The 26,935-nt window shown below is 44.2% G+C and overlaps 1 protein-coding gene across 2 annotated transcripts in view; it reads left to right on the top strand.

Annotated features, from left to right (window-relative positions):
- The window catches only part of ambra1a (autophagy/beclin-1 regulator 1a), a 103,275-nt gene that overhangs the window by 19,630 nt on the left and 56,710 nt on the right, over positions 1-26,935 (top strand). For both annotated transcript variants that reach the window (XM_071402091.1, XM_071402090.1), the window contains exons 10-12: positions 3,529-3,609; positions 4,281-4,384; positions 26,274-26,384. In XM_071402091.1, the coding sequence (XP_071258192.1) occupies positions 3,529-3,609; positions 4,281-4,384; positions 26,274-26,384 (296 nt within the window). The remainder of the gene's footprint in view (positions 1-3,528; positions 3,610-4,280; positions 4,385-26,273; positions 26,385-26,935) is intronic.

Genomic DNA, 26,935 nt, shown 5'->3' with positions numbered 1-26,935 from the left:
ACCCTCGGTATGATCTGGAGTGCATAATGACTAACAAAGCAAACAGCTGATAAACACTCCTAACAAAATAACTTGCGTATCGAATGCCTAATGTGTGGCTCTCAAAGGTTGAATTTGTGACGTATTGTTCAAATTGATTCGTTTTTTTCTTTCTTTTTCCCTTCAATATGTAAATGTTAATTGCCTCTGGCCTGGCTATGATAAAGGTGCAGGGGGATGGTGTTGCTTACAGGGCCTTGATACTCCATGGTCAGTGGTTTGGAACACTCAATGCTCCCAGGTCTTATTTGAGGTCATCAGTCTTCTCAGGCCTCTGCAGACTTTGTACTGTAGCATCGTTGGCTGAATGAGGTCAAAGGAATTCCCCTGGCGCTATTTCCTCCCCAGCAATTGATGACATATTATTTATAATGATGACAACTGTTTGTCAGAATGAACAGTTAAGTTATTCGTCGCTCTATCAGCTCTTTTAGAATGCCTTTTATTGTCCTTTGGGTTGGTTTCAGAGTTACATCAAACCAGCAAGGACATTTTCCTCGAGCATGTAAACGGTCCAATCACCATGTTGCTAGTTATAACTGGGTCATTGCATGGTGTGGCGTCAGCTCCACATCAGTGCGAGACAGTGTCTGTTTTCTTCCGACAAGATTAGACATGTGCTGCCACCCTCTCGTTCATTATTGAACCTGGTGGGATTTAGGGACTTATAACAAGACGACTTGCCCTTATCCCCAATTCCAGATTTACGCTTCTGCTTACTAATTGTTTTAGATGATTGGCGTGGATCAGAACTTTGCAGCCATAGTGAGTGCAATTAACAGTATGGGGGGATGGCTCTATGCATCACAGACACAACGCTGTTGTTAGTTGAAGAGAGGGAGGTCTCAGATTTCTGCGGGTATGACGTTTCTCAACTTTCAATAATGAGTGATTGGCACTTTTTTTTTTAAACGAATTTTGTGGTACTGTATGTCTTTGAGATGCGGAGCCTTGTCCACGTTGGCCATTTTGCAGTCTGTGCTAGTATCACTAAAGTTTTTAGGACATTCAATTTACAATTAGATTGATCAATTGCACGGCTAACTATGAGCAATATTTACAGTTAGCGATCTAGCTAATGTGTTTTGATTTCCACTTCCTCAGGTGGTGAATTAGCACCAAATGAATTAGCCTATTAGCTCGTACACACAATCATGTAGGCAAATGGATCTCTATTGATCAAAACATTTGGAGAAGTCAGGAGCCCTATTGTGAAAGTAAAATATAGCAATAACTGCCTAATTGCACATAATAATTACTTGAATCATGCATTCCTGCTTGGACATGTTTGAAAAAAACGTAGTTCTTTAATCACACCATCTCAACAGTCTATTTTCCTCAATAAAGCACCGCGAATGACTTGATGATTTTTTTTCTATTGCGTTACACAAAATGTTGGTGCGACCAAATCATTGGGCCGGTGCCACCAGGGTCAGACGTTAGTCTGCAGCCAAGTCTGAGCTGTGTTATTCTGGAGCAGGATGCTACGGGTGATGATTTTTTTTTTTTTTTTAACAATTCATTCTTAACACAATGCACACTCGATAGGTGTTTTTGTTTGATTTTCACAAAATCATATATTTTAACGTGCAGAATAACTGAACAGATTTTCACTTTTTCTTTAAACTGGTCATGATGTGCCAGTTGCACAGTGAAAAAACATGCCCTTATAGCCAGCCAAACCCTATGGCGCTTTTGGAATGACGTAAGAACTCGCTCATTGTAAGTAAACCTAGATTACAGTCCTGTGAAAACATATACAGCAGCAGACTCCGACTATAGATGATTCAGGATTATGCTCCCCTTGAGAACTGCACAGAGTGACAGTATTTGGTATTTTAAAAGGGTGTACTGAAGAAATCATTTTAGAGCTGTAGCCTAATTCTCTTCCAAACTCTCACCTTGTTTTGTAACATGCTGATCAGAGAGAGCGAAGAGAACAGCAGTTTAATAATGACACCGCTGATGACGCTGTTGCCAGTTTCCACAGAAAGCAGCTGTCACTTGACCACTTATTAGCTCTCCTTCACATCTCCTTTCCCAAATGAATTGTGGCCTAATCTAAATGAGTTATTTTTCGCAAGTGTAGAAAACTGAGGGTGGACATTTCTTGTGACATTTCACTTACTTACGGGTGCGTCTTGTCCCCATTTTTATTTTTAGTGTGTTTGCAAGTTTGAAGTCTTCCTAGACCAATTAACTGGTTCCTTATTTGCTGGACATTTATAACATGGCTAGCAAAATAGTTTTACTTGCGACTTGAGCTTCATACACGGAATGAAGTTATACGGCCAGTCGGCCACAGAGTATCATTGCAGTCGAAGCAAACAACAGTTTGCCGGTATTAAAATGCAGTTCTGGATGACTGATGTGAGATGGGCTCATCCTCAAAGCCAGAATATGACCTCACCGATTTGCTTTATGAATTATTCCGCCAACCTGACTGCCCGACTTAGAAATGAATTGCGGAGGGTATTAAGTGTTAGCATATTTCATATCAGTTATTGAAATTGTATATTTATTGTTATTGTATATTTATGAAAGCATCTCTATTTGCCCCTGCTTTCCGATTTAGAATACTTTCAGAGGCTCCACGTTTGTCCGATTTCCTCTCACATCCTTCACATTGTCACAGTTTTCAGGAAGTGTAAGGCAAATTCTGAATATGAAACGCCCAGTGGATCACAAAGAGGCCGTGTCCTCTCAGCTGATACTCTCTGATGGAAATATGATGCATATTTAGTTCCTCCTGGGGTCAGTGAATAAATTACAGGAACCAATGTTCCTGTTATGGCACAGTCTTCCTTTGCACGTTTAGATATTAACATTTTAGCAGATGCTCTTATCCAGAGCGACTAACAGGAGCAACTAGGGTGAAGTGCCTTGCTCAAGGGCACATCGACAGATTTTTCACCTAGTCTGCACAGGGATCCGAACGAGCTACCTTTTGGTTACTGGCCCAACGCTCTTAACCGCTAGGTTACATACCGTCCTGATTCTATACAGTGTCTCCTCAGGCTGGAAATATTTTGTCTTTGTTTTATCTCCTTTTGAATGTGTCCGGACTAGAGTGTACGGTGTTGTAAAAAGGGGCCTACTTATGAGCAGTTTTTCAAACCTGTAAATGGAGAAACATTGGAGCCATAAATGACCATCTTTACCATAAATGACCATCTTTACCATAAATGACCATCTTTACCATAAATGACCATCTTTAGGCATTGCAGCATTTCAAACTTTTGCAAATCTTCTCTGGAGTTTCTGTTTGGCTGCTTGGTTTTTGAGGCTGCTGGATAATCACAAGCAGTACTGCAACTTTCTCCCTTTGGTCTGGGTCTCAAGCCACTAAGTTAGGCTAACATCAAACTTTTAAGTGAGCCTGCACTATATAGTGAGCCCAGCTACGGTCTCTCAGTTAACCTGAGGCTTTTAATTTGAAGTACTCCTTGTATATGTTTGTCTGTTATCTCCCTCTCCCTGTCTTCACAGGGATAACGGTGATCGCGCCAGACACAGAGCTCCACGCAACGCACGTATGTCTGCCCCCTCGCTTGGCAGATTTGTTCCCCGGTGGGTGGCCCTGATATGATTAATTGATTGATTTTATTAGGAAAAAGATGCACAGAGTACAACCCAAGGGATAACGCATTAAATCGATTCCACTGGTTTCGCTGATGGAATACACACAATGCAGAGAAAACAAACAAAAACAGCCATCCCTACAATAAAAAAACAGCTCCACACAGCATACAATAAATACTTAACTAAAAAAGAAAGATACGGGAAAACCAAGAAATAGTCAACCTATCCAAACTCATCAGTTGTGCTCCTGGACTCTGAATACATTACACTTATTGGCTCTTCATATTCCAATGGATGTTTTTTTTGGGGGCCAAAAATATGAGCTGCCAATGACATAATGGGACTCTGTGTCCCGAGATTTGGATACAGGAAATGTTTTACATATTCTCAAATTTTTTCAGAAGTTTGATTTAGAATCGGTCTACCCAAAACCAGTGGTGATCATTAGCAAAATCATACAGCACAATCATCAGTTTGTGCAACAATGTAGAGTCAGGTAAGGCTATTATAGACTTGCATATGCTTTTTAGTCCCATATTTTAGTCCCCTATTACGCGACATGGATGGTCTCCAATTTTCTCATGTCATCTTAGTTATGGGGTGAGTGAACTCTCAGTTGTGTGATTCTATGTAACTTGATGCTTCTCTGTTTGTTCAAGGAGGTTCCTACTGCCTGAGTATCTGCCATATGCTGGGATCTTCCACCATGAGAGGGGCCAGCCTGGCCTGGCCACCCATTCCTCCGTCAACAGGGTCCTAGCAGGTAGGCAGAGTTATCCCTCGTGTTTTTGTCTCGTTTTGGTATCTAGGCTGCAAGCAAAGCTGGCAATTCCTATAATATTTCGGATCACGTGGGTGCTTTAGGACCTGGTTGCCCACACAATGTACCATTTTCAGATGGATGAGCAGTTCAGCCACTCATGAGTATTAGTGCAGCAGCACAGGTAAGTGTTTGCGAAGAGGGCCTCTGCGTAATGACTGCCCTGTGCTCTCCACCCACGCTTTTGGAGCACAATCCACATGCTCCAGTGGTATTGATGTGGACGTTGCAGGTAATGAATTCGTCAACGAGAGTGCTTCAGAACCTCTTTCCCCTGCCGCCCACACTCTTGCAAACATGCTGGAACGCCCACACCAGCCCCAAAGAGCAAACTTACCAAACAATTTTTTTTCCCCTGACATGATTCATGTGTAAAAAAAAAAAAAGAAAAAAAAGTGAGGTTCTCTGAAGTCCCGTCTCACGCGTGCTTTTGCATTCTTAATGGTTTCTGACTCGTCATATCCAAAGGTAGAGCACATTCACAGCTCATGTCAAACCAAGCCAAATAGTCCCACTCACCCTTTGCTTCCATTGTCCGACAAGGACCGATAGTCACCGCGAGAAATTAGAGTGCTGCTGTGGCTTCCGTGTTGTTTACGGTGTTGTTTCTCATTGTACTGTATCACTGTCATTGTGTGTGACTTGCCCACTGCTGAAACTTACAAATATCAAATGTTTTACAATTAGTGTTTCCTTTCAACTTGCATGAAAAGTGTCTCCGTTTGTGTGTGTGTGTGTGTCGTCAAGTTAATAAATGGAGAAATTACACCAGGTTCCATGCCTCTTGAGTCAGGAGAGATGTTCTCCACCCAGCCCTCCATTTGCTTCCTACGCTGATTACTGTGACACCTGTGTTGATGATGGTTTGTAATGTCGCTCTTGAAATGCCACAGCGGCGTATGGGGTGTTTGACTTTAAATTACCTTTCACAGCCATTCAGCATAGCTCCGTTCATAGATGGTCTAGTCTTTTGTTTTTGGATGATGTGAAAATTGAGAACTGGCATTTTTATATATTCATATTTATAATTTTCACCAGCAGAGGACAGTAGTAACCATATACTTGTATATGTGCCTTTTATGTAAGAGATAGAAATGCTAATCTTTAATCATTCTAAAAATAAATGATGCTGGTTCACATTTATATAACTGGCAGTTATCTTTTTTTCCATGACAGGGTTTTGTCTTTTAGGGGTTCACTGTTTTAAATTTGTGATATAAAAAGTGCATTTTAATTTAAACTTGCGTAAAGACACGAGGTACAGTGGACATGTCATTCAGAGTTTAAGAGACAGTCTAGACCCGGTTTAGCCGCTCAACTATGTCCCTTCCCATCTTGGTGGCCAATCAGTGTCTGAGCAGAAAGAGAATTTGTAAATGGAGAAGGTGACCTGCGATGACATGTCATTGTCACCCCAAAGGTCAGGAGAGAAGGGAACCGACAGGGTGATATTATCTGCTCAGCCTGTAACCCTGAGTGAACCCACTGCAATTACCAATCCCAGTGGAGAAGAACTGTGGAGACTGACTGTAATGGAGTGGACAGAGAGGGTTACGGGTTCAGTCAGCACACAAAATGGAATTGATCTGATAGAAACACAGACAATGGTTTTTCAGAATATTTTGGCTCATTTCCCCACTATTTTCATCGTACCAGTAAATCATGCATCATTAGTCTCTACCATCTCCTGTCTATGTCCAACTTCCTTTCAAAAATCTTATTAGCACCATATTTTCGATGCCAGAAACCAAGTTGCAAGTATTGTCTTGCGACGCAGTCTATAGAGAAGTTGCTTTTAGTTCTGCTCTACCTCTCTTGTCCCCCTCTGGTGTTTTCTCCTTCGACTGGGCTGGTGGCAGATGTGTCATCTTTTCACCCCTCTGTGCATTGACATGTTGGTCGGGGCATCACAGATATGCATGCAACATCGATATTGCTCGAACTGATGACACCCTTACATAAAGTCCCTCAGCCGTACAGCTTTTAATGCATAACACACAATACTTCACATCTGTACACTGCTATTTCATGCCTCTTTTTTTATGATGTCTTTCTCTATTATGTGAAAGTTCTTCCCATTTCGATAAATGTAGTATTTTCTTCAGTTTATTGCTCGCAGGCCACGGCTTATAGTCCTGTGAAATTTTGATCATGTGAGATCTTGTTAAATGTTTTATGGCTGAGTTAACGGCCTGTGACCATAATCTAAATCAAATTTTATTGGTCACATATGTTATTGCGGGTGAAGCGAAATGCTTGTGTTCCTAGCTCCAACAGTGCAGTAGTATCTAAAGATTCACAACTATACACACAAATCTAAAAGTAAAAGAATGGAATTAAGAAATGTATAAATATTAGGATGAGCAATGTCAGTGGCATTGCCTAAAATACTGTAGAATAGAATACAGCATATACATATGAGTAAAGCAGTATGTTAACATTATTAAAGTGACGAGTGATTTAAAAAAATATATATATATATACAGTGGGGAGAACAAGTATTTGATACACTGCCGATTTTGCAGGTTTTCCTACTTACAAAGCATGTAGAGGTCTGTCATTTTTATCATAGGTACACTTCAACTGTGAGAGACGGAATCTAAAACAAAAATCCAGAAAATCACATTGTATGATTTTTAAGTAATTAATTTGCATTTTATTGCATGACATAAGTATTTGATCACCTACCAACCAGTAAGAATTCCGGCTCTCACAGACCTGTTAGTTTTTCTTTAAGAAGCCCTCCTGTTCTCCACTCATTACCTGTATTAACTGCACCTGTTTGAACTCGTTACCTGTATAAAAGACACCTGTCCACACACTCAATCAAACAGACTCCAACCTCTCCACAATGGCCAAGACCAGAGAGCTGTGTAAGGACATCAGGGATAAATTGTAGACCTGTACAAGGCTGGGATGGGCTACAGGACAATAGCCAAGCAGCTTGGTGAGAAGGCAACAACTGTTGGCACAATTATTAGAAAATGGAAGAAGTTCAAGATGACGGTCAATCACCCTCGGTCTGGGGCTCCATGCAAGATCTCACCTCGTGGGGCATCAATGATCATGAGGAATGTGAGGGATCAGCCCAGAACTACACGGCAGGACCTGGTCAATGACCTGAAGAGAGCTGGGACCACAGTCTCAAAGAAAACCATTAGTAACACACTACGCCGTCATGGATTAAAATCCTGCAGCGCACGCAAGGTCCCCCTGCTCAAGCCAGCGCATGTCCAGGCCCGTCTGAAGTTTGCCAATGACCATCTGGATGATCCAGAGGAGGAATGGGAGAAGGTCATGTGGTCTGATGAGACAAAAATAGAGCTTTTTGCTCTAAACTCCACTCGCCGTGTTTGGAGGAATAGAAGGATGAGTACAACCCCAAGAACACCATCCCAACCGTGAAGCATGGAGGTGGAAACATCATTCTTTGGGGATGCTTTTCTGCAAAGGGGACAGGACGACTGCACCGTATTGAAGGGAGGATGGATGGGGCCATGTATCGCGAGATCTTGGCCAACAACCTCCTTCCCTCAGTAAGAGCATTGAAGATGGGTCGTGGCTGGGTCTTCCAGCATGACAACGACACGAAACACACAGCCAGGGCAACTAAGGAGTGGCTCCGTAAGAAGCATCTCAAGGTCCTGGAGTGGCCTAGCCAGTCTCCAGACCTGAACCCAATAGAAAATCTTTGGAGGGAGCCGAAAGTCCGTATTGCCCAGCGACAGCCCCGAAACCTGAAGGATCTGGAGAAGGTCTGTATGGAGGAGTGGGCCAAAATCCCTGCTGCAGTGTGTGCAAACCTGGTCAAGAACTACAGGAAACGTATGATCTCTGTAATTGCAAACTAAGGTTTCTGTACCAAATATTCAGTTCTGCTTTTCTGATGTATCAAATACTTATGTCATGCAATAAAATGCAAATTAATTAATAAAAAATCATACAATGTGATTTTCTGGATTTTTGTTTTAGATTTACATTTACATTTACATTTAAGTCATTTAGCAGACGCTCTTATCCAGAGCGACTTACAAATTGGTGCATTCACCTTATGATATCCAGTGGAACAACCACTTTACAATAGTGCATCTAACTCTTTTAAGGGAGGGGGGGGTTAGAAGGATTACTTTATCCTATCCTAGGTATTCCTTAAAGAGGTGGGGTTTCAGGTGTCTCCGGAAGGTGGTGATTGACTCCGCTGACCTGGCGTCGTGAGGGAGTTTGTTCCACCATTGGGGTGCCAGAGCAGCGAACAGTTTTGACTGGGCTGAGCGGGAACTGTACTTCCTCAGAGGTAGGGAGGCGAGCAGGCCAGAGGTGGATGAACGCAGTGCCCTTGTTTGGGTGTAGGGCCTGATCAGAGCCTGAAGGTACGGAGGTGCCGTTCCCCTCACAGCTCCGTAGGCAAGCACCATGGTCTTGTAGCGGATGCGAGCTTCAACTGGAAGCCAGTGGAGAGAGCGGAGGAGCGGGGTGACGTGAGAGAACTTGGGAAAGTTGAACACCAGACGGGCTGCGGCGTTCTGGATGAGTTGTAGGGGTTTAATGGCACAGGCAGGGAGCCCAGCCAACAGCGAGTTGCAGTAATCCAGACGGGAGATGACAAGTGCCTGGATTAGGACCTGCGCCGCTTCCTGCGTGAGGCAGGGTCGTACTCTGCGAATGTTGTAGAGCATGAACCTACAGGAACGGGTCACCGCCTTGATGTTAGTTGAGAACGACAGGGTGTTGTCCAGGATCACGCCAAGGTTCTTAGCACTCTGGGAGGAGGACACAATGGAGTTGTCAACCGTGATGGCGAGATCATGGAACGGGCAGTCCTTCCCCGGGAGGAAGAGCAGCTCCGTCTTGCCGAGGTTCAGCTTGAGGTGGTGATCCGTCATCCACACTGATATGTCTGCCAGACATGCAGAGATGCGATTCACTACCTGGTTATCAGAGGGGGGAAAGGAGAAGATTAATTGTGTGTCGTCTGCATAGCAATGATAGGAGAGACCATGTGAGAATATGACAGAGCCAAGTGACTTGGTGTATAGCGAGAATAGGAGAGGGCCTAGAACAGAGCCCTGGGGGACACCAGTGGTGAGAGCACGTGGTGCGGAGACAGATTCTCGCCACGCCACCTGGTAGGAGCGACCTGTCAGGTAGGACGCAATCCAAGCGTGGGCCGCGCCGGAGATGCCCAGCTCGGAGAGGGTGGAGAGGAGGATCTGATGGTTCACAGTATCAAAGGCAGCCGATAGGTCTAGAAGGATGAGAGCAGAGGAGAGAGAGTTAGCTTTAGCAGTGCGGAGCGCCTCCGTGACACAGAGAAGAGCAGTCTCAGTTGAATGACTAGTCTTGAAACCTGACTGATTTGGATCAAGAAGGTCATTCTGAGAGAGATAGCAGGAGAGCTGGCCAAGGACGGCACGTTCAAGAGTTTTGGAGAGAAAAGAAAGAAGGGATACTGGTCTGTAGTTGTTGACATCGGAGGGATCGAGTGTAGGTTTTTTCAGAAGGGGTGCAACTCTCGCTCTCTTGAAGACGGAAGGGACGTAGCCAGCGGTCAAGGATGAGTTGATGAGCGAGGTGAGGTAAGGGAGAAGGTCTCCGGAAATGGTCTGGAGAAGAGAGGAGGGGATAGGGTCAAGCGGGCAGGTTGTTGGGCGGCCGGCCGTCACAAGACGCGAGATTTCATCTGGAGAGAGAGGGGAGAAAGAGGACAAAGCACAGGGTAGGGCAGTGTGAGCAGAACCAGCGGTGTCGTTTGACTTAGCAAACGAGGATCGGATGTCGTCGACCTTCTTTTCAAAATGGTTGACGAAGTCATCAGCAGAGAGGGAGGAGGGGGGAGGAGGGGGAGGAGGATTCAGGAGGGAGGAGAAGGTGGCAAAGAGCTTCCTAGGGTTAGAGGCAGATGCTTGGAATTTAGAGTGGTAGAAATTGGCTTTAGCAGCAGAGACAGAAGAGGAGAATGTAGAGAGGAGGGAGTGAAAGGATGCCAGGTCCGCAGGGAGGCGAGTTTTCCTCCATTTCCGCTCGGCTGCCCGGAGCCCTGTTCTGTGAGCTCGCAATGAGTCGTCGAGCCACGGAGCAGGAGGGGAGGACCGAGCCGGCCTGGAGGATAGGGGACATAGAGAGTCAAAGGATGCAGAAAGGGAGGAGAGGAGGGTTGAGGAGGCAGAATCAGGAGATAGGTTGGAGAAGGTTTGAGCAGAGGGAAGAGATGATAGGATGGAAGAGGAGAGAGTAGCGGGGGAGAGAGAGCGAAGGTTGGGACGGCGCGATACCATCCGAGTAGGGGCAGTGTGGGAAGTGTTGGATGAGAGCGAGAGGGAAAAGGATACAAGGTAGTGGTCGGAGACTTGGAGGGGAGTTGCAATGAGATTAGTGGAAGAACAGCATCTAGTAAAGATGAGGTCAAGCGTATTGCCTGCCTTGTGAGTAGGGGGGGAAGGTGAGAGGGTGAGGTCAAAAGAGGAGAGGAGTGGAAAGAAGGAGGCAGAGAGGAATGAGTCAAAGGTAGACGTGGGGAGGTTAAAGTCACCCAGAACTGTGAGAGGTGAGCCATCCTCAGGAAAGGAACTTATCAGGGCGTCAAGCTCTGGTAGAAGCTAGATTCCTTCTCTCACAGTTGAAGTGTACGTATGATAAAAATTACAGACCTCTACATGCTTTGTAAGTAGGAAAACCTGCAAAATTGTCAGTGTATCAAATACTTGTTCTCCCCACTGTATATACACTGCTCAAAAAAATAAAGGGAACACTTGAACAACACAATGTAACTCCAAGTCAATCACACTTCTGTGAAATCAAACTGTCCACTTTGGAAGCAACACTGATTGACAATAAATTTCACATGCTGTTGTGCAAATGGAATAGACAACAGGTGGAAATTATAGGCAATTAGCAAGACACCCCCAATAAAGGAGTGGTTCTGCAGGTGGTGACCACAGACCACTTCTCAGTTCCTATGCTTCCTGGCTGATGTTTTGGTCACTTTTGAATGCTGGCGGTGCTTTCACTCTAGTGGTAGCATGAGACGGAGTCTACAACCCACACAAGTGGCTCAGGTAGTGCAGCTCATCCAGGATGGCACATCAATGCGAGCTGTGGCAAGAAGGTTTGCTGTGTCTGTCAGCGTAGTGTCCAGAGCATGGAGGCGCTACCAGGAGACAGGCCAGTACATCAGGAGACGTGGAGGAGGCCGTAGGAGGGCAACAACCCAGCAGCAGGACCGCTACCTCCGCCTTTGTGCAAGGAGGAGCACTGCCAGAGCCCTGCAAAATGACCTCCAGCAGGCCACAAATGTGCATGTGTTTGCTCAAACGGTCAGAAACAGACTCCATGAGGGTGGTATGAGGCCGCGACGTCCACAGGTGGGGGTTGTGCTTACAGCCCAACACCCCAAGATTGGCAAATTCGCCACTGGCGCCCTGTGCTCTTCACAGATGAAAGCAGGTTCACACTGAGCACGTGACAGATGTGACAGAGTCTGGAGACGCCGTGGAGAACGTTCTGCTGCCTGCAACATCCTCCAGCATGACCGGTTTGGCGGTGGGTGAGTCATGGTGTGGGGTGGCATTTCTTTGGGGGGGCGCACAGCCCTCCGTGTGCTCGCCAGAGGTAGCCTGACTGCCATTAGGTACCGAGATGAGATCCTCAGACCCCTTGTGAGACCATATGCTGGTGCGGTTGGCCCTGGGTTCCTCCTAATGCAAGACAATGCTAGACCTCATGTGGCTGGAGTGTGTCAGCAGTTCCTGCAAGAGGAAGGCATTGATGCTATGGACTGGCCCGCCCATTCCCCAGACCTGAATCCAATTGAGCACATCTGGGACATCATGTCTCGCTCCATCCACCAACGCCACGTTGCACCACAGACTGTCCAGGAGTTGGCGGATGCTTTAGTCCAGGTCTGGGAGGAGATCCCTCAGGAGACCATCCGCCACCTCATCAGGAGCATGCCCAGGCGTTGTAGGGAGGTCATACAGGCACGTGAAGGCCACACACACTACTGAGCCTCATTTTGACTTGTTTTAAGGACATTACATCAAAGTTGGATCAGCCTGTAGTGTGGTTTTCCACTTTAATTTTGAGTGTGACTCCAAATCCAGACCTCCATGGGTTGATAAATTTGATTTCCATTGATCATTTTTGTGTGATTTTGTTGTCAGCACATTCAACTATGTAAAGAAAAAAGTATTTAATAAGAATATTTCATTCATTCAGATCTAGAATGTGTTATTTTAGTGTTCCCTTTATTTTTTTGAGCAGTGTATATAATATATATATAGCAGCTTCTAAGGTGCAGGGTTGCGTAGCTGGCTAGTGATGGCTATTTATTGGCTGCTCCTATTTTATGAAATTAAAGGCACAGTGTCGTCAGCGGCAGTGGATTTAGCCCAGAGCTTGTATTCTCATCATTGGTTAAATGTAGTGCACATTACTCAGAGGTCAAACCATTGGCATGTGTATGATGCAATATAGAATGGTTTGTGCTTTAATCCATACTGTTATAATTCAATATTATTGTATCAGGCTCTAAGTGCGTGTTCAGATGTGGCAGTGAGAGTATCTGGAGGCATGTTTTATCAGTGAGACAGGAAGTCTTAATTCATTAAGGCAGCCAGCTCTAAGACAGTCCGTCGGTCATGTTGGCTCTTTCCCAGAAGTTGAACAGCAAGGGGCCCGATGTTCCTCTTCCCCCACTTGGGCTTTGTCTTGGGACTGCCGCCAAACATAAAAATATGAACTTCAGGGAAATCACATGTGCAGCCAAGTGGAGAGAGGATATGCCAGGTGTATTTTATTATGTGACGCTCCAGCTCTCTGACATACTGTGAAAAGAGGGGCTTGTCACTCTCTTGTCACTTTGCCCTGCTTCAGTCCCCTATAACCTCATTCCCCTCTTCGGTCTCTGATCAGTCTCTCACTCGGTTTGCCTTCTCTTCACCCCCACCCTGTTTCTGCTTCATCCCTCTTCCCTCTCCTCCAACCCTCCGCTGTTGTCTTTCCAGCTTATCCCTACGCTCTTTTTCTCTTCAGTCCCTCCATCCTAAATCCACCTCTCCTCCAAAGTAAATCTCTTGAGCTTCTCTTCTGTAGGGAGCTACTTCTTGCTGATGTGTAGAAGAAAACAATTCCCTCCTTTTTAATGTTCACCCTTTGAATAAGTCATATAATTTATTCTCATGTACCTTGGAATTTGCAGTAGCAGCTCCCATGCTGATAACAGGTGGGAGGGTTGAGAACCGCATTATACATGTTAAAGAGCGCCTCATGGTTTTTCTTTGATACCTTCCTGGCAAAAGTAAATATGTGTAACAGAAGGCATATTTTGAGGTGTAGCTTATGTACACGAGCAAGTCCCAAACTGATGTGTGTACAGTGTACCGCCTCCTCATTTCCAACACCTCTTCCTGATCACTGCTTCAATTGTTTCTCTGCTCAAGTTATTTTCTTTAGCTGTGCAATTGTGGCCCCTCATCAGGAGTTTAAAAAAATTGTGCCCCCCCCCCCCCCCCCACCACCACCATCCTAAGTTGCCCATCCCTTTTCGAAGTACACCATCACCCAGTTGGCTCAGGCTCTGTCAAACCAAGATAAGTCTGACCGTCATCTCCATGTACTTTGTATTGGGAAAGCTGTTGAATATGCATTGCCTGCACTTTGTTAGCCTTCCAAAAATATGTGTGCGTAGGCTATCCCCCAAAGCCCAATGGGAAAACTGAGCCTCCGATTTAGAACCTTCCTTTGGAAATGCATTAGCGAAGAGTAAACCATACTGTTTAAATGTTCATATAAAATTTAGTTTTTGTCATTTGCATTTTTCACATGTATTTGCTCTTCAAAATAACAAAGATACGGTTTGAATCAAAGCGTCCCGGCTGGGGTTACTGAGTGCTTGAGTGGCTGCGTTAGAATATCTTAGCGGGTCCTGACTCAGTAATGCAGTAGTCTCTCTTTATAGATGGAATGGCGACTACCTTTTTTATTTCCATTATGGGAGCTCTCTTGGAGGCATTTGACGCTGTGGTTGATGGACACTCAGACAGAGCAGTGTAGTGGTTTTAGTGTGGGAGAGCCTGCCAACATCATGCCTGTCATTTTAATAGGTGTAACTGTTGAACCCCCTCTTATAAGAGTGGAGTGGATTGTCATGGTGTTGAGCAGAGATCTCCAGTATGGCTGATTGCATCCCCACTCCTGCTATTTTCCTCCTCTCTTTTACGTTTCCTGTTTGGGTAACTTTCAGCGGATATAGAAAGTATGAAATGCATTCGGCTTCCTCTCTGCTGTCTTGTTTCCCATTACAATTTTTATTGTTCTCTTGTCAATGCTCTTCGGTTTTGCTGAAGTTGTGCAGTGGTTGTAATGATGTTCCGACTACGGTCAGGGAAAGTTATGTAACAGGATGATAACAATGTTAGAATATCTGAATTTTCTTTTCTGTGATCAGACTGCAGATCGGGCTGTTAGTATCCAGTCAGCATTTAGGCTAGTAACGGCCTGCTGTCTGCTACCCGGTTGTCACCACTGAATGCTTATGTGCACTCACCATAGAAAAGTGGAAGTTTCCAGCTGTCAGCATTAAGCTCAATACATTGGGGATTTAGGAAATGTCCTGCTTTTGGACTCATTTCTCCATTGCCAGACGGGCAACAGATTTTCTGTTGTGCAGTGTGTCATATCCCAGGAAGTGTACCCAGCTGAATTCTATGTGCACAGGGCCTGCACAAGATGTTGTACCCTCCTAAAAATAACCCTAAAATATCTTGGATATTATTAGACTGTATCATTTATTACATTTACATTTAAGTCATTTAGCAGACGCTCTTATCCAGAGCGACTTACAAATTGGTGCATTCACCTTATGATATCCAGTGGAACAACCACTTTACAATAGTGCATCTAACTCTTTTAAGGGGGGGGGGGGTTAGAAGGATTACTTTATCCTATCCTAGGTATTCCTTAAAGAGGTGGGGTTTCAGGTGTCTCCGGAAGGTGGTGATTGACTCCGCTGACCTGGCGTCGTGAGGGAGTTTGTTCCACCATTGGGGTGCCAGAGCAGCGAACAGTTTTGACTGGGCTGAGCAGGAACTGTACTTCCTCAGAGGTAGGGAGGCGAGCAGGCCAGAGGTGGATGAACGCAGTGCCCTTGTTTGGGTGTAGGGCCTGATCAGAGCCTGAAGGTACGGAGGTGCCGTTCCCCTCACAGCTCCGTAGGCAAGCACCATGGTCTTGTAGCGGATGCGAGCTTCAACTGGAAGCCAGTGGAGAGAGCGGAGGAGCGGGGTGACGTGAGAGAACTTGGGAAAGTTGAACACCAGACGGGCTGCGGCGTTCTGGATGAGTTGTAGGGGTTTAATGGCACAGGCAGGGAGCCCAGCCAACAGCGAGTTGCAGTAATCCAGACGGGAGATGACAAGTGCCTGGATTAGGACCTGCGCCGCTTCCTGCGTGAGGCAGGGTCGTACTCTGCGAATGTTGTAGAGCATGAACCTACAGGAACGGGTCACCGCCTTGATGTTAGTTGAGAACGACAGGGTGTTGTCCAGGATCACGCCAAGGTTCTTAGCACTCTGGGAGGAGGGACACAATGGAGTTGTCAACCGTGATGGCGAGATCATGGAACGGGCAGTCCTTCCCCGGGAGGAAGAGCAGCTCCGTCTTGCCGAGGTTCAGCTTGAGGTGGTGATCCGTCATCCACACTGATATGTCTGCCAGACATGCAGAGATGCGATTCACCAACTGGTTATATTATTAGAATTATTTATTCTCAATGTTTCATCAGGATGCAATAAAGCAAGACATTAGAGCAGGGGGTCTTCAACCTTTTCTTGCCCAGGGACACATGGTAAACCTGGCGACCAAGGGACCCCCATCATAACAAAACAAATGTTCTCAATCTTTTCTTATCAGGTGAATAGCAAGGAGAAGTAAGCAACATTATTATTTAAAACATTTGTTTGTATTTTGCCCCACTTTTTTTCTCCCCAATTTCGATCTTGCCTCATCGCTGAAACTCCCCAACGGGCTCGGGAGAGGCGAAGGTGGAGTCATGCGTCCTTCGAAACATGACCCGCCTAACCGCGCTCCTTAACACCCGCCAGCTTAACCCGGAAGCCAGCCACACCAATGTGCCGGTGGAAACACCGTTCAACTCGCAAACCAAGTTCAACTCAACTCAGCCTGCAGGCACCCGGCCTGCCACAAGGAGTCGCTAGGGTGCGATGAGCCAAGTAAAAATCCCCCCGGCCAAACCTTCCCCTAACTCGGACGACGCTGGGCCAATTGTGCGCCGTCCCGAGCTGTGCCACGGCCGGTTGTAGCACAGCCCGGGAATGAACCCGGTTCTGTAGTAACTCCTCTTGCACTGTGATGCGGTGCCTTAGACCACTGCGCCATTCGAAGGCCAGCAATCAATATTTGTTTTAATTAATAGATTTGGTACATTGTTTTTATTTTGACCTCCCCATATTATAAATGGAGTAGGAAGTGTAAACTCTAACATAGCCTATTAGATAGAAACGTAACTCCAAACACATTTTCACAAATGGCAGCAGTCAAGAAAGCTTACCAGTGGCAGTGACTGGTACTCGCGGGTGCTTTTTCAAAACAAAATGTCAGATACTCCAGTTTGTGTAATAGGCTCCAATGAGTGTAATTAGCTCAATATTAGGAGTTGACATCATTTAGAAATTATATTCCCTTTTCTACTGAAGGTATGTAATTCAACATGTTTATTTTGTTGTTGCTAGCAATATTCATAACATTGAAATACATGCTTTTTAGTTATTTGTGGTTTTTTTTATTGGAACAACTGCAGTACCTATGGGTCTGTGGATTCCCGGGTTGAGTACCCCTGCTTTAGAGGCTATGGTGTGTTGGGCATGTTGTCTAGGGGTAGTGTTGAGCTGTGGAGCCAGTGATGGTGGCCATTACTTGAAGATGTTTCTCAACCCTCATAGGTCTTATGAAGGAGGAACATTTTATGGGGATAATTCAGGATGAGCTGAGTCAGGGTCTATGGCAGGAACACACCAGTGCTCCCTCATACTGTTATGGGCTCTTTAAAATCTTGCCTGGAAATTCCCAAAGGATATGCATTTGGATTTTGTAATACTTTCCCGAGAGCTGTGTCGGACAGCTGGCAGCAGCTTTCTCGTCACCAAATGATTTTTTTTTAAAGTACCTACTTACTCCATTAAGTATTTTTTTAATGAAGTAAGTAAGTGCTAAGTGTCGTCAGAGGCCCCAGTGGTTAGAATAGAGTGTCTACAGTATTATATGAAGTTATTGTTCAGAGATAAAGTAGCCATACACAATCCCTTTTGAAGAATTCACTCTACAGAGACTCCATCTCCTCTGCTCTGCTCTTCGATATTAAAAATGGGTTTCTGGAAGGCATTGGTAATCACTCTGCTATGCTTTAGGCTCACTTCCACTTTTGAGTAAAGCACACTGGCAGTGTGGTGAGTGGCAGATAATCCTTTTTTTTTTTTTTTGTAGATGAATGGTTTGTTGATTTGCAAAACACAGGTAATGCTGGCTCAGTCAAAGCTTTACTTGGCGGAGTCTCACAAAATGTAAGAACGCTCAAGCAGTAGTTGGACACTGGACTCTAAAAGCTACACCTCTTCTGCCGAAAAGTTTTTCCCTGTCCAGTTATTATGGCCTCTGCATAATTCATTAATCGTTCTGCTGTTTATGGTACATTCAAAATGTGTACATCTCTTTGCAGGCTGTGCTACATTCCATCTAAAGGCCAGTTACAGCTTATATGGACTTTCAGAGCATGAAGAATGGGTATAGACCTAATAGTTTGTACACTGACTCAATCATGTACACGCACACAGATCTCAACCACATTATGCTCGTTTTGACTATTGTAACATTTGCTTGCTTTCGGATTCTGTCAGGAATGGCCGACCCTAAAGGTATGTGGTTGAAGTTAGAAGTTTCGACTGGCAAAATTTAAACAGTTTAAACTGTCAGAATAGAGACTGACTGTCGGTCTGATTCCATTTCTATAATGCCCCATCTTGTTGCATTCCTTTATTTCATAGTGTGGCAAATGAGATTAGCATTGCTCTTGTATTAGGGCTGTCATAAATATTCCCTGGTTTTATTTGGAGTATTTTAATCCTGTTATCAGCCTTTAAACATTATTTAAATTATTTTATATTCAACAAATCATCTTGGCCATTAACACTGCCTCGTCTCTACGTTTCATCAGTCATGCCCCAATGCACTGTGGATGTAACCACAGCAACCAAATATGTTGTGATTTCATGCTACTTTGATAAGATAGTGATTACTCTGTTGGTCAGTTGTCACACCTCAAACTCTAGCTCCACTTGACATGCTTCCATGCTGCTGCAGCACTACATTGTGTTTCATGTGTTAGTGGACCGACTGTGATTTTAGTTTATTTTCACGTATTGTCCCTTTTTCTCTGCCTTGAACAAACGCACTCACACTGGGTAGCTTGAAGCACTTACTGAACAATTGTAGCTCAGCCACAAACAAACACCACTAGCTGTATCCTGACAAAGAAAGCCATAAGCATCTAGCAAGCAAGCTTGCTGGAGAAATGTCATTTTCATGTACGGAACAAGATGTGCAGTAGAGTTTATCTGGTTTATGGGAGGTCAACCCATGTGGGGATATGAGTGGCCAGGAAGGGGCCATTTATTTCAGACCTCCCTATGTGAACCAAATACCAACAGTAGCAGCCATTCAGACCCCAACTGGTATAAAAATAGCTGTGGGGAAAAAGCAACAAGGTTCTTTCTCTGAGACTTGTGCCTCCCTCTCCTTTTTAAAGTGTAAACCACCCCAGCAGAGACATTTCTAAGTGATGTTGGAAAATGACTGTCCTTATTCTGGCTAGTCTGATCTTACTCTCCTAATAGGGCGTAATAAAATGTTTTTTCGAAAATGCGTTCATGTACTAGTTTTTCTCTGAATTTACAGAGACTCATAAGGCCAGTGGTTGCGTTCGCATGACTCAATATAACCCAGGGTGCTTGATCCTCATATGGCTGATCCTCTGTGTATTATAGTGTGACTAACAGGGGTCTTCTCCCTCTGGTCTAATAGACTGTAGCTACAGTTGAAGTCAGAAGTTTACATACATTTAGGTTGGAGTCATAAAACTTGTTTTTCAACCACTCCACAAATGTGTTGTTGCCAAAACTATAGTTTGTAAAGTTGGTTAGGACATCTACTTTGTGCATGACAGAAGTAATTTTTCCAACAATTGTTTACAGTCGGATTATTTCACTTATAATTCACTGTATCACAAATCCAGTGGGTCAGAAGTTTACATACACTAAGTTGACTGCCTTTAAACAGCTTGGAAATTCCAGAAAAATATGTCATGGCTTTAGAAGCTTCTGATAGGCTAATTGACATCATTTGAGTCAATTGGAGGTGTACCTGTGGATGTATTTCAAGGCCTACCTTCAAACTCAGTGCCTCTTTGCTTGACATCATGGGGAAATCAGCCAAGACCTCAGAAAAAAAACTTGTAGACCTCCACAAGTCTGGTTCATCCTTGGGAGCAATTTCCAAATGCCTGAAGGTACCACCTTCATCTGTACAAACAGTAGTACACAAGTATAAACGGCATGGAACCATACAGCCGTCATACCGCTCAGGAAGGAGACGCGTTCTGTCTCCTAGAGATGAACGTTCTTTGGTGCGAAAAGTGCATATCAATCCTAGAACAACAGCAAAGGACCTTGTGAAGATGCTGGAGGAAACAGGTACAAAAGTATATATATCCACAGTAAAACTAGTCATATATCGACACAACCTGAAAGGCCGCTCAACAAGGAAGAAGCTCTGCTCCAAAACCGCAATTAAAAAAGCCAGACTACGGTTTGCAACTGCACAGAGGGACAAAGATCGTACTTTTTGGAGAAATATCCTCTGGTCTGATGAAACAAAAATATAGCTGTTTGGCCATAACAACCATCTGTCATGCCCTGACCATAGTTTGCGTTGTATGTTTCTATGTTTTGTTTGGTCAGGGTGTGATATGAGTGGGCATTCTATGTTGTATGTCTAGTTTGTCTGTTTCTATGTGTTTGGCCTGATATGGTTCTCAGAGGCAGGTGTTAGTCATTGTCTCTGATTGGGAGCCATATTTAGGTAGCCTGTTTTGTCTTTGTGGGTTGTGGGTGATTGTTCCTGTTCCTGTGTTTTGTGTTCACTATACGGGACTGTTACGTTTTCGTTCGTTCACTTTGTTGTTTTTGTTCAGTGTTCATTTTCTTTATTAAAATATGGACACTTACCACGCTGCGCATTGGTCCTCTGATCCTTCCTACTACTCCTCCTCAGAAGAGGAGGAAGACGAGCGTTACACCATCGTTATGTTTGGAGGAAAAATGGGGAGGCTTGCCAGCCGAAGAACACCATCCCAACCGTGAAGCACGGGGGTGGCAGCATCATATTGTGGGGGTGCTTTCCTGCAGGAGGGACTGGTGCACTTCACAAATAGATGGCATCATGACAAAGGAAAATTATGTGAATATATTGAAGCAACATCTCAAGACATCAGTCAAGAAGTTAAAGCTTGGTCTCAAATGGGTCTTCCAAATGGACAATGACCCCAAGCATACTTCCAAAGTTGTGGCAAAATGGCTTAAGGACAAAGTCAAGGTATTGGAGTGGCCATCACAAAGCCCTGACCTCAATCCTATAGAAAATGTGTGGTCAGAACTGAAAAGGTGTGTGCGAGCAAGGACGCCTACAAACCTGACTCAGTTACACCAGCTTTGTCAGAAGGAATGGGACAAAATTCACCCAACTTATTGTGGGAAGCTTGTGGAAGGCTACCCAAGACGTTTGACCCAAGTTAAACAATTTAAAGGCAACGCTACCAAATTCTAATTGAGTGTATGTAAACTTCTGACCCACTGGGAATGTGATGAAAGAAATTAAAAGCTGAAATAAATCATTCTCTCTACTATTATTCTGACATTTCACATTCTTAAAGTGGTGATCCTAACTGACCTAAGACAGGGAATTTTTACTAGGATTAAATGTCAAGAGTTGTGAAACTGAGTGTAAATGTATTTGGCTAAGGTGTATGTAATCTTCCGACTTCAACTGTATATCATTCCACTTTCATTTTATGTATGACTGCAGTAAGTCCGTGAGTTGTAGTCAATCTCCAAACCCACCATGTGGTACTATTATGAACCGAGGTCCCATGTGAGAGAATTAGGGTCCTCTCTCTCATCCATGGTGCCATGTGACAGTGGTGTAGTCTGCATGGCCATGGGTTTAGAACCAGTGACTCCACTTAGTTGTGACCCCCCCCTGACCCCTCCTCTACCTATAAAAGGGTGAACTGTGAAAATGTATCTGGTTTTATATATGGACTGCGAGACCAGGGGGAATAAAATGCAGCCTATGATTAATATGCATCAAATAATGCCACTTATGCTCTCTCCATCCCTTGTTATCCCACTCCCTTTTTTGTCCATTGTCCCCATACCACCTCCATGCGTACTGCTAGCTACTCTTCTTCCCACACTGGCCCAGACACTTCCTTTCGATCCAGTTCAACGCTCCAATCCGTCTCCCCCTCCAGTTTCATTCTCTAGTAATCATTAACTTTTTATCTGATGATGGTGTGAAAATGGTCGAGGCTATTTGAGTATCAAATCAAATTGTATTAGTCACATGCCCCGAATACAACAGGTGTACATTGAAATGCTTACTTACGAGCCCCTAAACAACAATGCAGTTTATAAAAAATATACGGAAAAGAATAAGAAATAAAACTAACAAGTAGTTAAAGAGCAGCAGTAAAATAACCAGGGGGGTACCGGTACAGAGTCAATGTGCGGGGGCACTGGTTAGTTGAGGTAATATGTACATGTAGGTAGAGTTATTAAAGTGACTATGCATAGATGATAACAACAGAGTAGCAGCGGTCTAAAAGGGGGAAGGGGGGGGGGCAATGCAAATAGTCTGGGTAGCCATTTGATTAGCTGTTCAGGACTCTTATGGCTTGGGGGTAGAAGCTGTTTAGAAGCCTCTTGGACCATGACTTGGCTCTCCGGTACTGCTTGCCGTGCGGTAGCAGAGAGAACAGTCTATGACTAGGGTGGCTGGAGTCTTTGACAATTTTTAGGGCCTTCTTCTGTCTCCTGAGGGGGAATAGGTTTTGTTGTGCCCTATTCACAACTGTCTTGGTGTTCTTGGACCATGTTAGTTTGTTGGTGATGTGGACACCAAGGAACTTGAAGCTTTCAACCTGCTTGGCTGCCACCCTGTCGACGAGAATGGGGGTGTGCTCGGTCCACTTTGTCCTGTAGTCCACAATCATCTCCTTTGTCTTGATCACGTTGAGGGAGAGGTTGTTGTTTTGGCACCTTACGGTCAGGTCTCTGACGACCTCCCTATAGGCTGTCTCGTCGTTGTCGGTGATCAGGCCTACCACTGTTGTCATCGGCAAACTTAATGATGGTGTTGGAGGCGTGCTTGGCCGTGCAGTCATAAGTGAACAGGGAGTACAGGACGGGACTGAGCATGCAGCCCTGAGGGGCCCCCGTGTTGAGGATCAGAGTGGCGGATGTGTTGTTACCTATCCTTCCCACCTGGGGGCGGCCGTCAGGAAGTCCAGGATCCAGTTGCAGAGGTAAGTGTTTAGTCCCAGGGTCCTTTAGCAGGGTCCTTTAGGATCTGTTGGTGCGGTATTGCAAGCCCTGCCACATCCGACGAGCGTCGGGGCCGGGGTAGTTCGATCCGATCTTTGTCCTGTATTGAAGCTTTACCTGTTTGATGGTTCGTTGTAGGGCATTGCAGGATTTCTCATAAGCTTCCGGGTTAGTGTCCCGCTCCTTGAAAGCGTCAGCTCTACCCTTTTAGCTCAGTGCGGATGTTGCCTGTAATCTATGGCTTCTGGTTGGGGTATGTACATACGATCACTGTGGGGACGACGTCATCGATGCACTTATTGATGAAGCCAATGACTGATGTGGTGTACTCCTCAATGCCATCGGAGGAATCCCGGAACATATTCCTGTCTGTGCTAGCAAAACAGTCCTGTTGCTTAGCATCTGCTTCATCTGACTACTTTTTTATTGAACTAGTCACTGGTGCTTCCTGCTTTAATTTTTGCTTGTAAGCAGGAATCAGGAGGATAGAATTATGGTCAGATTTGCCAAATTGAGGGGAAGGGAGAGCTTTGTACGTGTCTCTGTGTGTGGAGTAAAGGTGGTCTAGAATTCTTTTCCCTCTGGTTGCACATTTAACATGCTGATAGAAATTAGGTAAAACTGATTGAAGTTTCCCTCCATTAAAGTCCCCGGTTACTAGGAGCGCCGCCTCTGGGTGAGCGTTTTCTTGTTTGCTTTTGGCGGAATACAGCTCATTCAATGCTGTGTTAGTGCCAGCCTCAGTCTGTGGCGGTATGTAAACAGCTACGAAAAATACAGATAAACTCTCTAGGTAAATAGTGTGGTCTATAGCTTATCATGAGATACTCTACCTCAGGTGAGCAATAGCTCGAGACTTCTTTAGATATCGTGCACCAGCTGATATTTACAAAAATACATAATCCGCCGCCCCTTGTCTTACCAGTCTGGGCTTCAACTGCTTTTAGTCATTAACTAGCTAACTACGGTGCTAGTCTAGATACTGTAGTTTGTAATGTTTGCCACGTATGATTCTAAGTGTGATTTTCCAACGATGATTTATCAGAGTTTCTAAACCCTGAAATTATTCGAAATGTTTAGCTTATTGAGTGCCATCTGCTTTCAAATGTAACTAACATTTGTCATAAAACATTTAAGGGTTCGATCATGTACTATATTTATGGTGTATAGGCCTGGTACAAGTGAAATCCACTCTTTAAGATCCACTTTGTTTCAATCAGTCAAGTGCAGCCAGTGCACTACAGATGGTATCTTTAGTTATAGCTCCCCTCTTCTTCTGAGAATAGGTAGTTCGGTCTATATTTATTTTCCTCAATCTAGCAATCATCCGTCGTAGATAATTCTGCCATGAGGTTTTTGGGCATTGTAGACAATGATGCATGGAAATAGAGTAAGACGGTGGCTAATTAGAATTTTTTGGAATACAAAATGAAATAGGGTGAATAGAGCATAAAGGCAGATAACTTCCCAGATTAAACATAATCAAATTTAATGTGCAGTAGGGGCCCTTTTTAATTGGTAGGTTTTTCATTTAAAAGTCATTTCTTTTCATTGTTGATGGTTTTCCCACATATGCAGCTGACTATGTACAAAGCCTGCATGAGTCTAGGCCCCTTCTCCCCCATCTGACATGAGTCATGATGGGTCTGTCAGAAATGAATGGAACAAGTGCCCCTCTACATGTAATTTGCTCCAACACTTCAGTGACGTTATAAATGATGCTCTCTTAATGACTTAAATAAGAGCAGAGGGCAGATGGCGTACCATATGTAAAGTCCATCATACTGTAGTTCTGTATGGCTGCATTGTTGACCACATACCGTAGAGGCAAATTGCAACTGTGTGCAAGTACAAATTGTAACATTTAAGCCAACCAATCGAAGTTTGCCACATTACGAAGGGGGTAATTTCTTTCACTTTCGTGAACATTTTACTGTTGCTCAGCAAACTTGATGTATTCCTGTAAGAAGGGAAAGTGCAGCCTTGAAAGAGGTTTAGCCCATTACCATGGCGCAGCAGATAAAAACATTAAGCACTTAATCCCTCACATTGCAGTTTCAGTAATTTTTTGATAAAATTGTGTCATGTAAGCGTAGCTAATTATGGCAAACTCGATCGGTTTTTAATCTACTTTGCTTTTTGAACACCTTGAAAGTAGAAGAAACACTCATTGTCTCTTGTCTTTATCATTCGTTTATTTTGCAGTCAAGTCAATACAGCAACTTGTTTTTGTCTCACAAGCCTGAGGCCTTTATCTCCATTTCAAATGAACTGTGAAAAAATGATTGCGGTTGCAGACAGTTGCAGTTTGTAAGTGGCCTAGACTCTGACTTGGGGATTGACATGCACACATTCTGCCACAGACAGAAAATGTGTCAATTGTGTAATAATTTGTGGCATTTTAATGTAGCATAAGGGCAGTTTCTATTGATGTTGCTGCCACTGGGTCAGTTACTACAGACATTTTACTATGTACTGACTGATGGAAGTTTGTTCTGAAATCAAATTAGAACCAGTAAATGCGTTTGCAATAATGATTTAGGCCTATACCTCATCATTCATTAGGACCTTGCAATTGGCGATATTGCAGTATTATTAATGCATTTATCATATATTTTACAGCATTTTAAAGCAGTTCTTTGCCTCTTCGGTTTAGACATTCTTATGAATCGTATTTGTACTAGATTGCCCATTTTGGTATAACAGCGTACAGCGTACCCTCTTTTGATGATTATTAAATGGTTTTGTCTACTATAGTTTTTCACCAGCACCCTTTTGATTTGCCATTAGTCCCACACTGACATAAGTGCACCTGGTCAGGATTCCATTATCATCAGCCACGTTTATGTGCATCCTATTAACATACCACTCCAGGAAAGCGTCAACATAATGGACAAAAAAAAAAAAAGAAGCATTTACTCGTTTACTGAGAATGACTGGGCAGACAGGAAAAAGCGTGGTCCTGGACCACTGCTGTTATCCCTAATTTTGGATGACCGCTCAACAAAGGCTTGACCGAATTACAAAACGGTATAATAGAAAACACTTTTTCCCCCCATAACCTAAGTACATATTATAGAAATGAAGTGACTCTTGCAGTTTGTTTTTGTTTTTGCTCAGCGAGATAAAGCTACATGATGACCTTCTCTGTTCTCTTCTCCTAGGTGCGGTTATTGGTGACGGTCAGTCAGCTGTGGCCAGTAACATCGCCAACACCACCTACCGCCTCCAGTGGTGGGACTTCACCAAGTTTGACCTACCTGAAATCAGCAACTGTGAGTGGTCCAACATGGTTGAACTTGTCGATTTGTTGGGATGAAACAAGAAACTTAGGCCTACTCATACAGATCTGCCCTGCCTTTTTTCCATCTTTCATTCCTCTGTGGGGATTGTTTCAGATCCAAGCCTAGCACTGTCTGCTATTCTAGGATGCCTTCTCTCTCTCTCTCGCCTGCCGCTGGTCTTAATGGTCCGGTTCATTTCACAGTAGTCTCCCTGCAGGACCATGCTGAGTGCATTCTACTTTAGTATTTTGAGATTCAGTGGCTCTGTTTATCATCAGGCTCACATAGTGTCGTGGTCTGGTTATTACTCTGCTTCAGGCCACGTTATTCCTGACGTCAGGTCACAGGACAGAGAACAGAGCCCCGCTGCTTAGAGCACCACCTCTAAATATAAAACCCACTGGGTTATTCTGCTCTAATCCATTCAGTGCCCAACCAAGCACTTTTTCTGGGTTTAGTTTTCTTTAAACATACTGTGTTTGACAAACTGTTCTTATAGAGGTTGTAATATGATATGTAATAGTGTCTATTTAAATAAAACA

The sequence above is a fragment of the Salvelinus alpinus genome, chromosome 5 (assembly GCF_045679555.1).
Source record: "Salvelinus alpinus chromosome 5, SLU_Salpinus.1, whole genome shotgun sequence".
Taxonomy (NCBI): Eukaryota; Metazoa; Chordata; class Actinopteri; order Salmoniformes; family Salmonidae; genus Salvelinus; species Salvelinus alpinus.
Note: the sequence above shows the minus strand (reverse complement) of the source record. Positions and strands in the feature narration are given on the sequence as shown.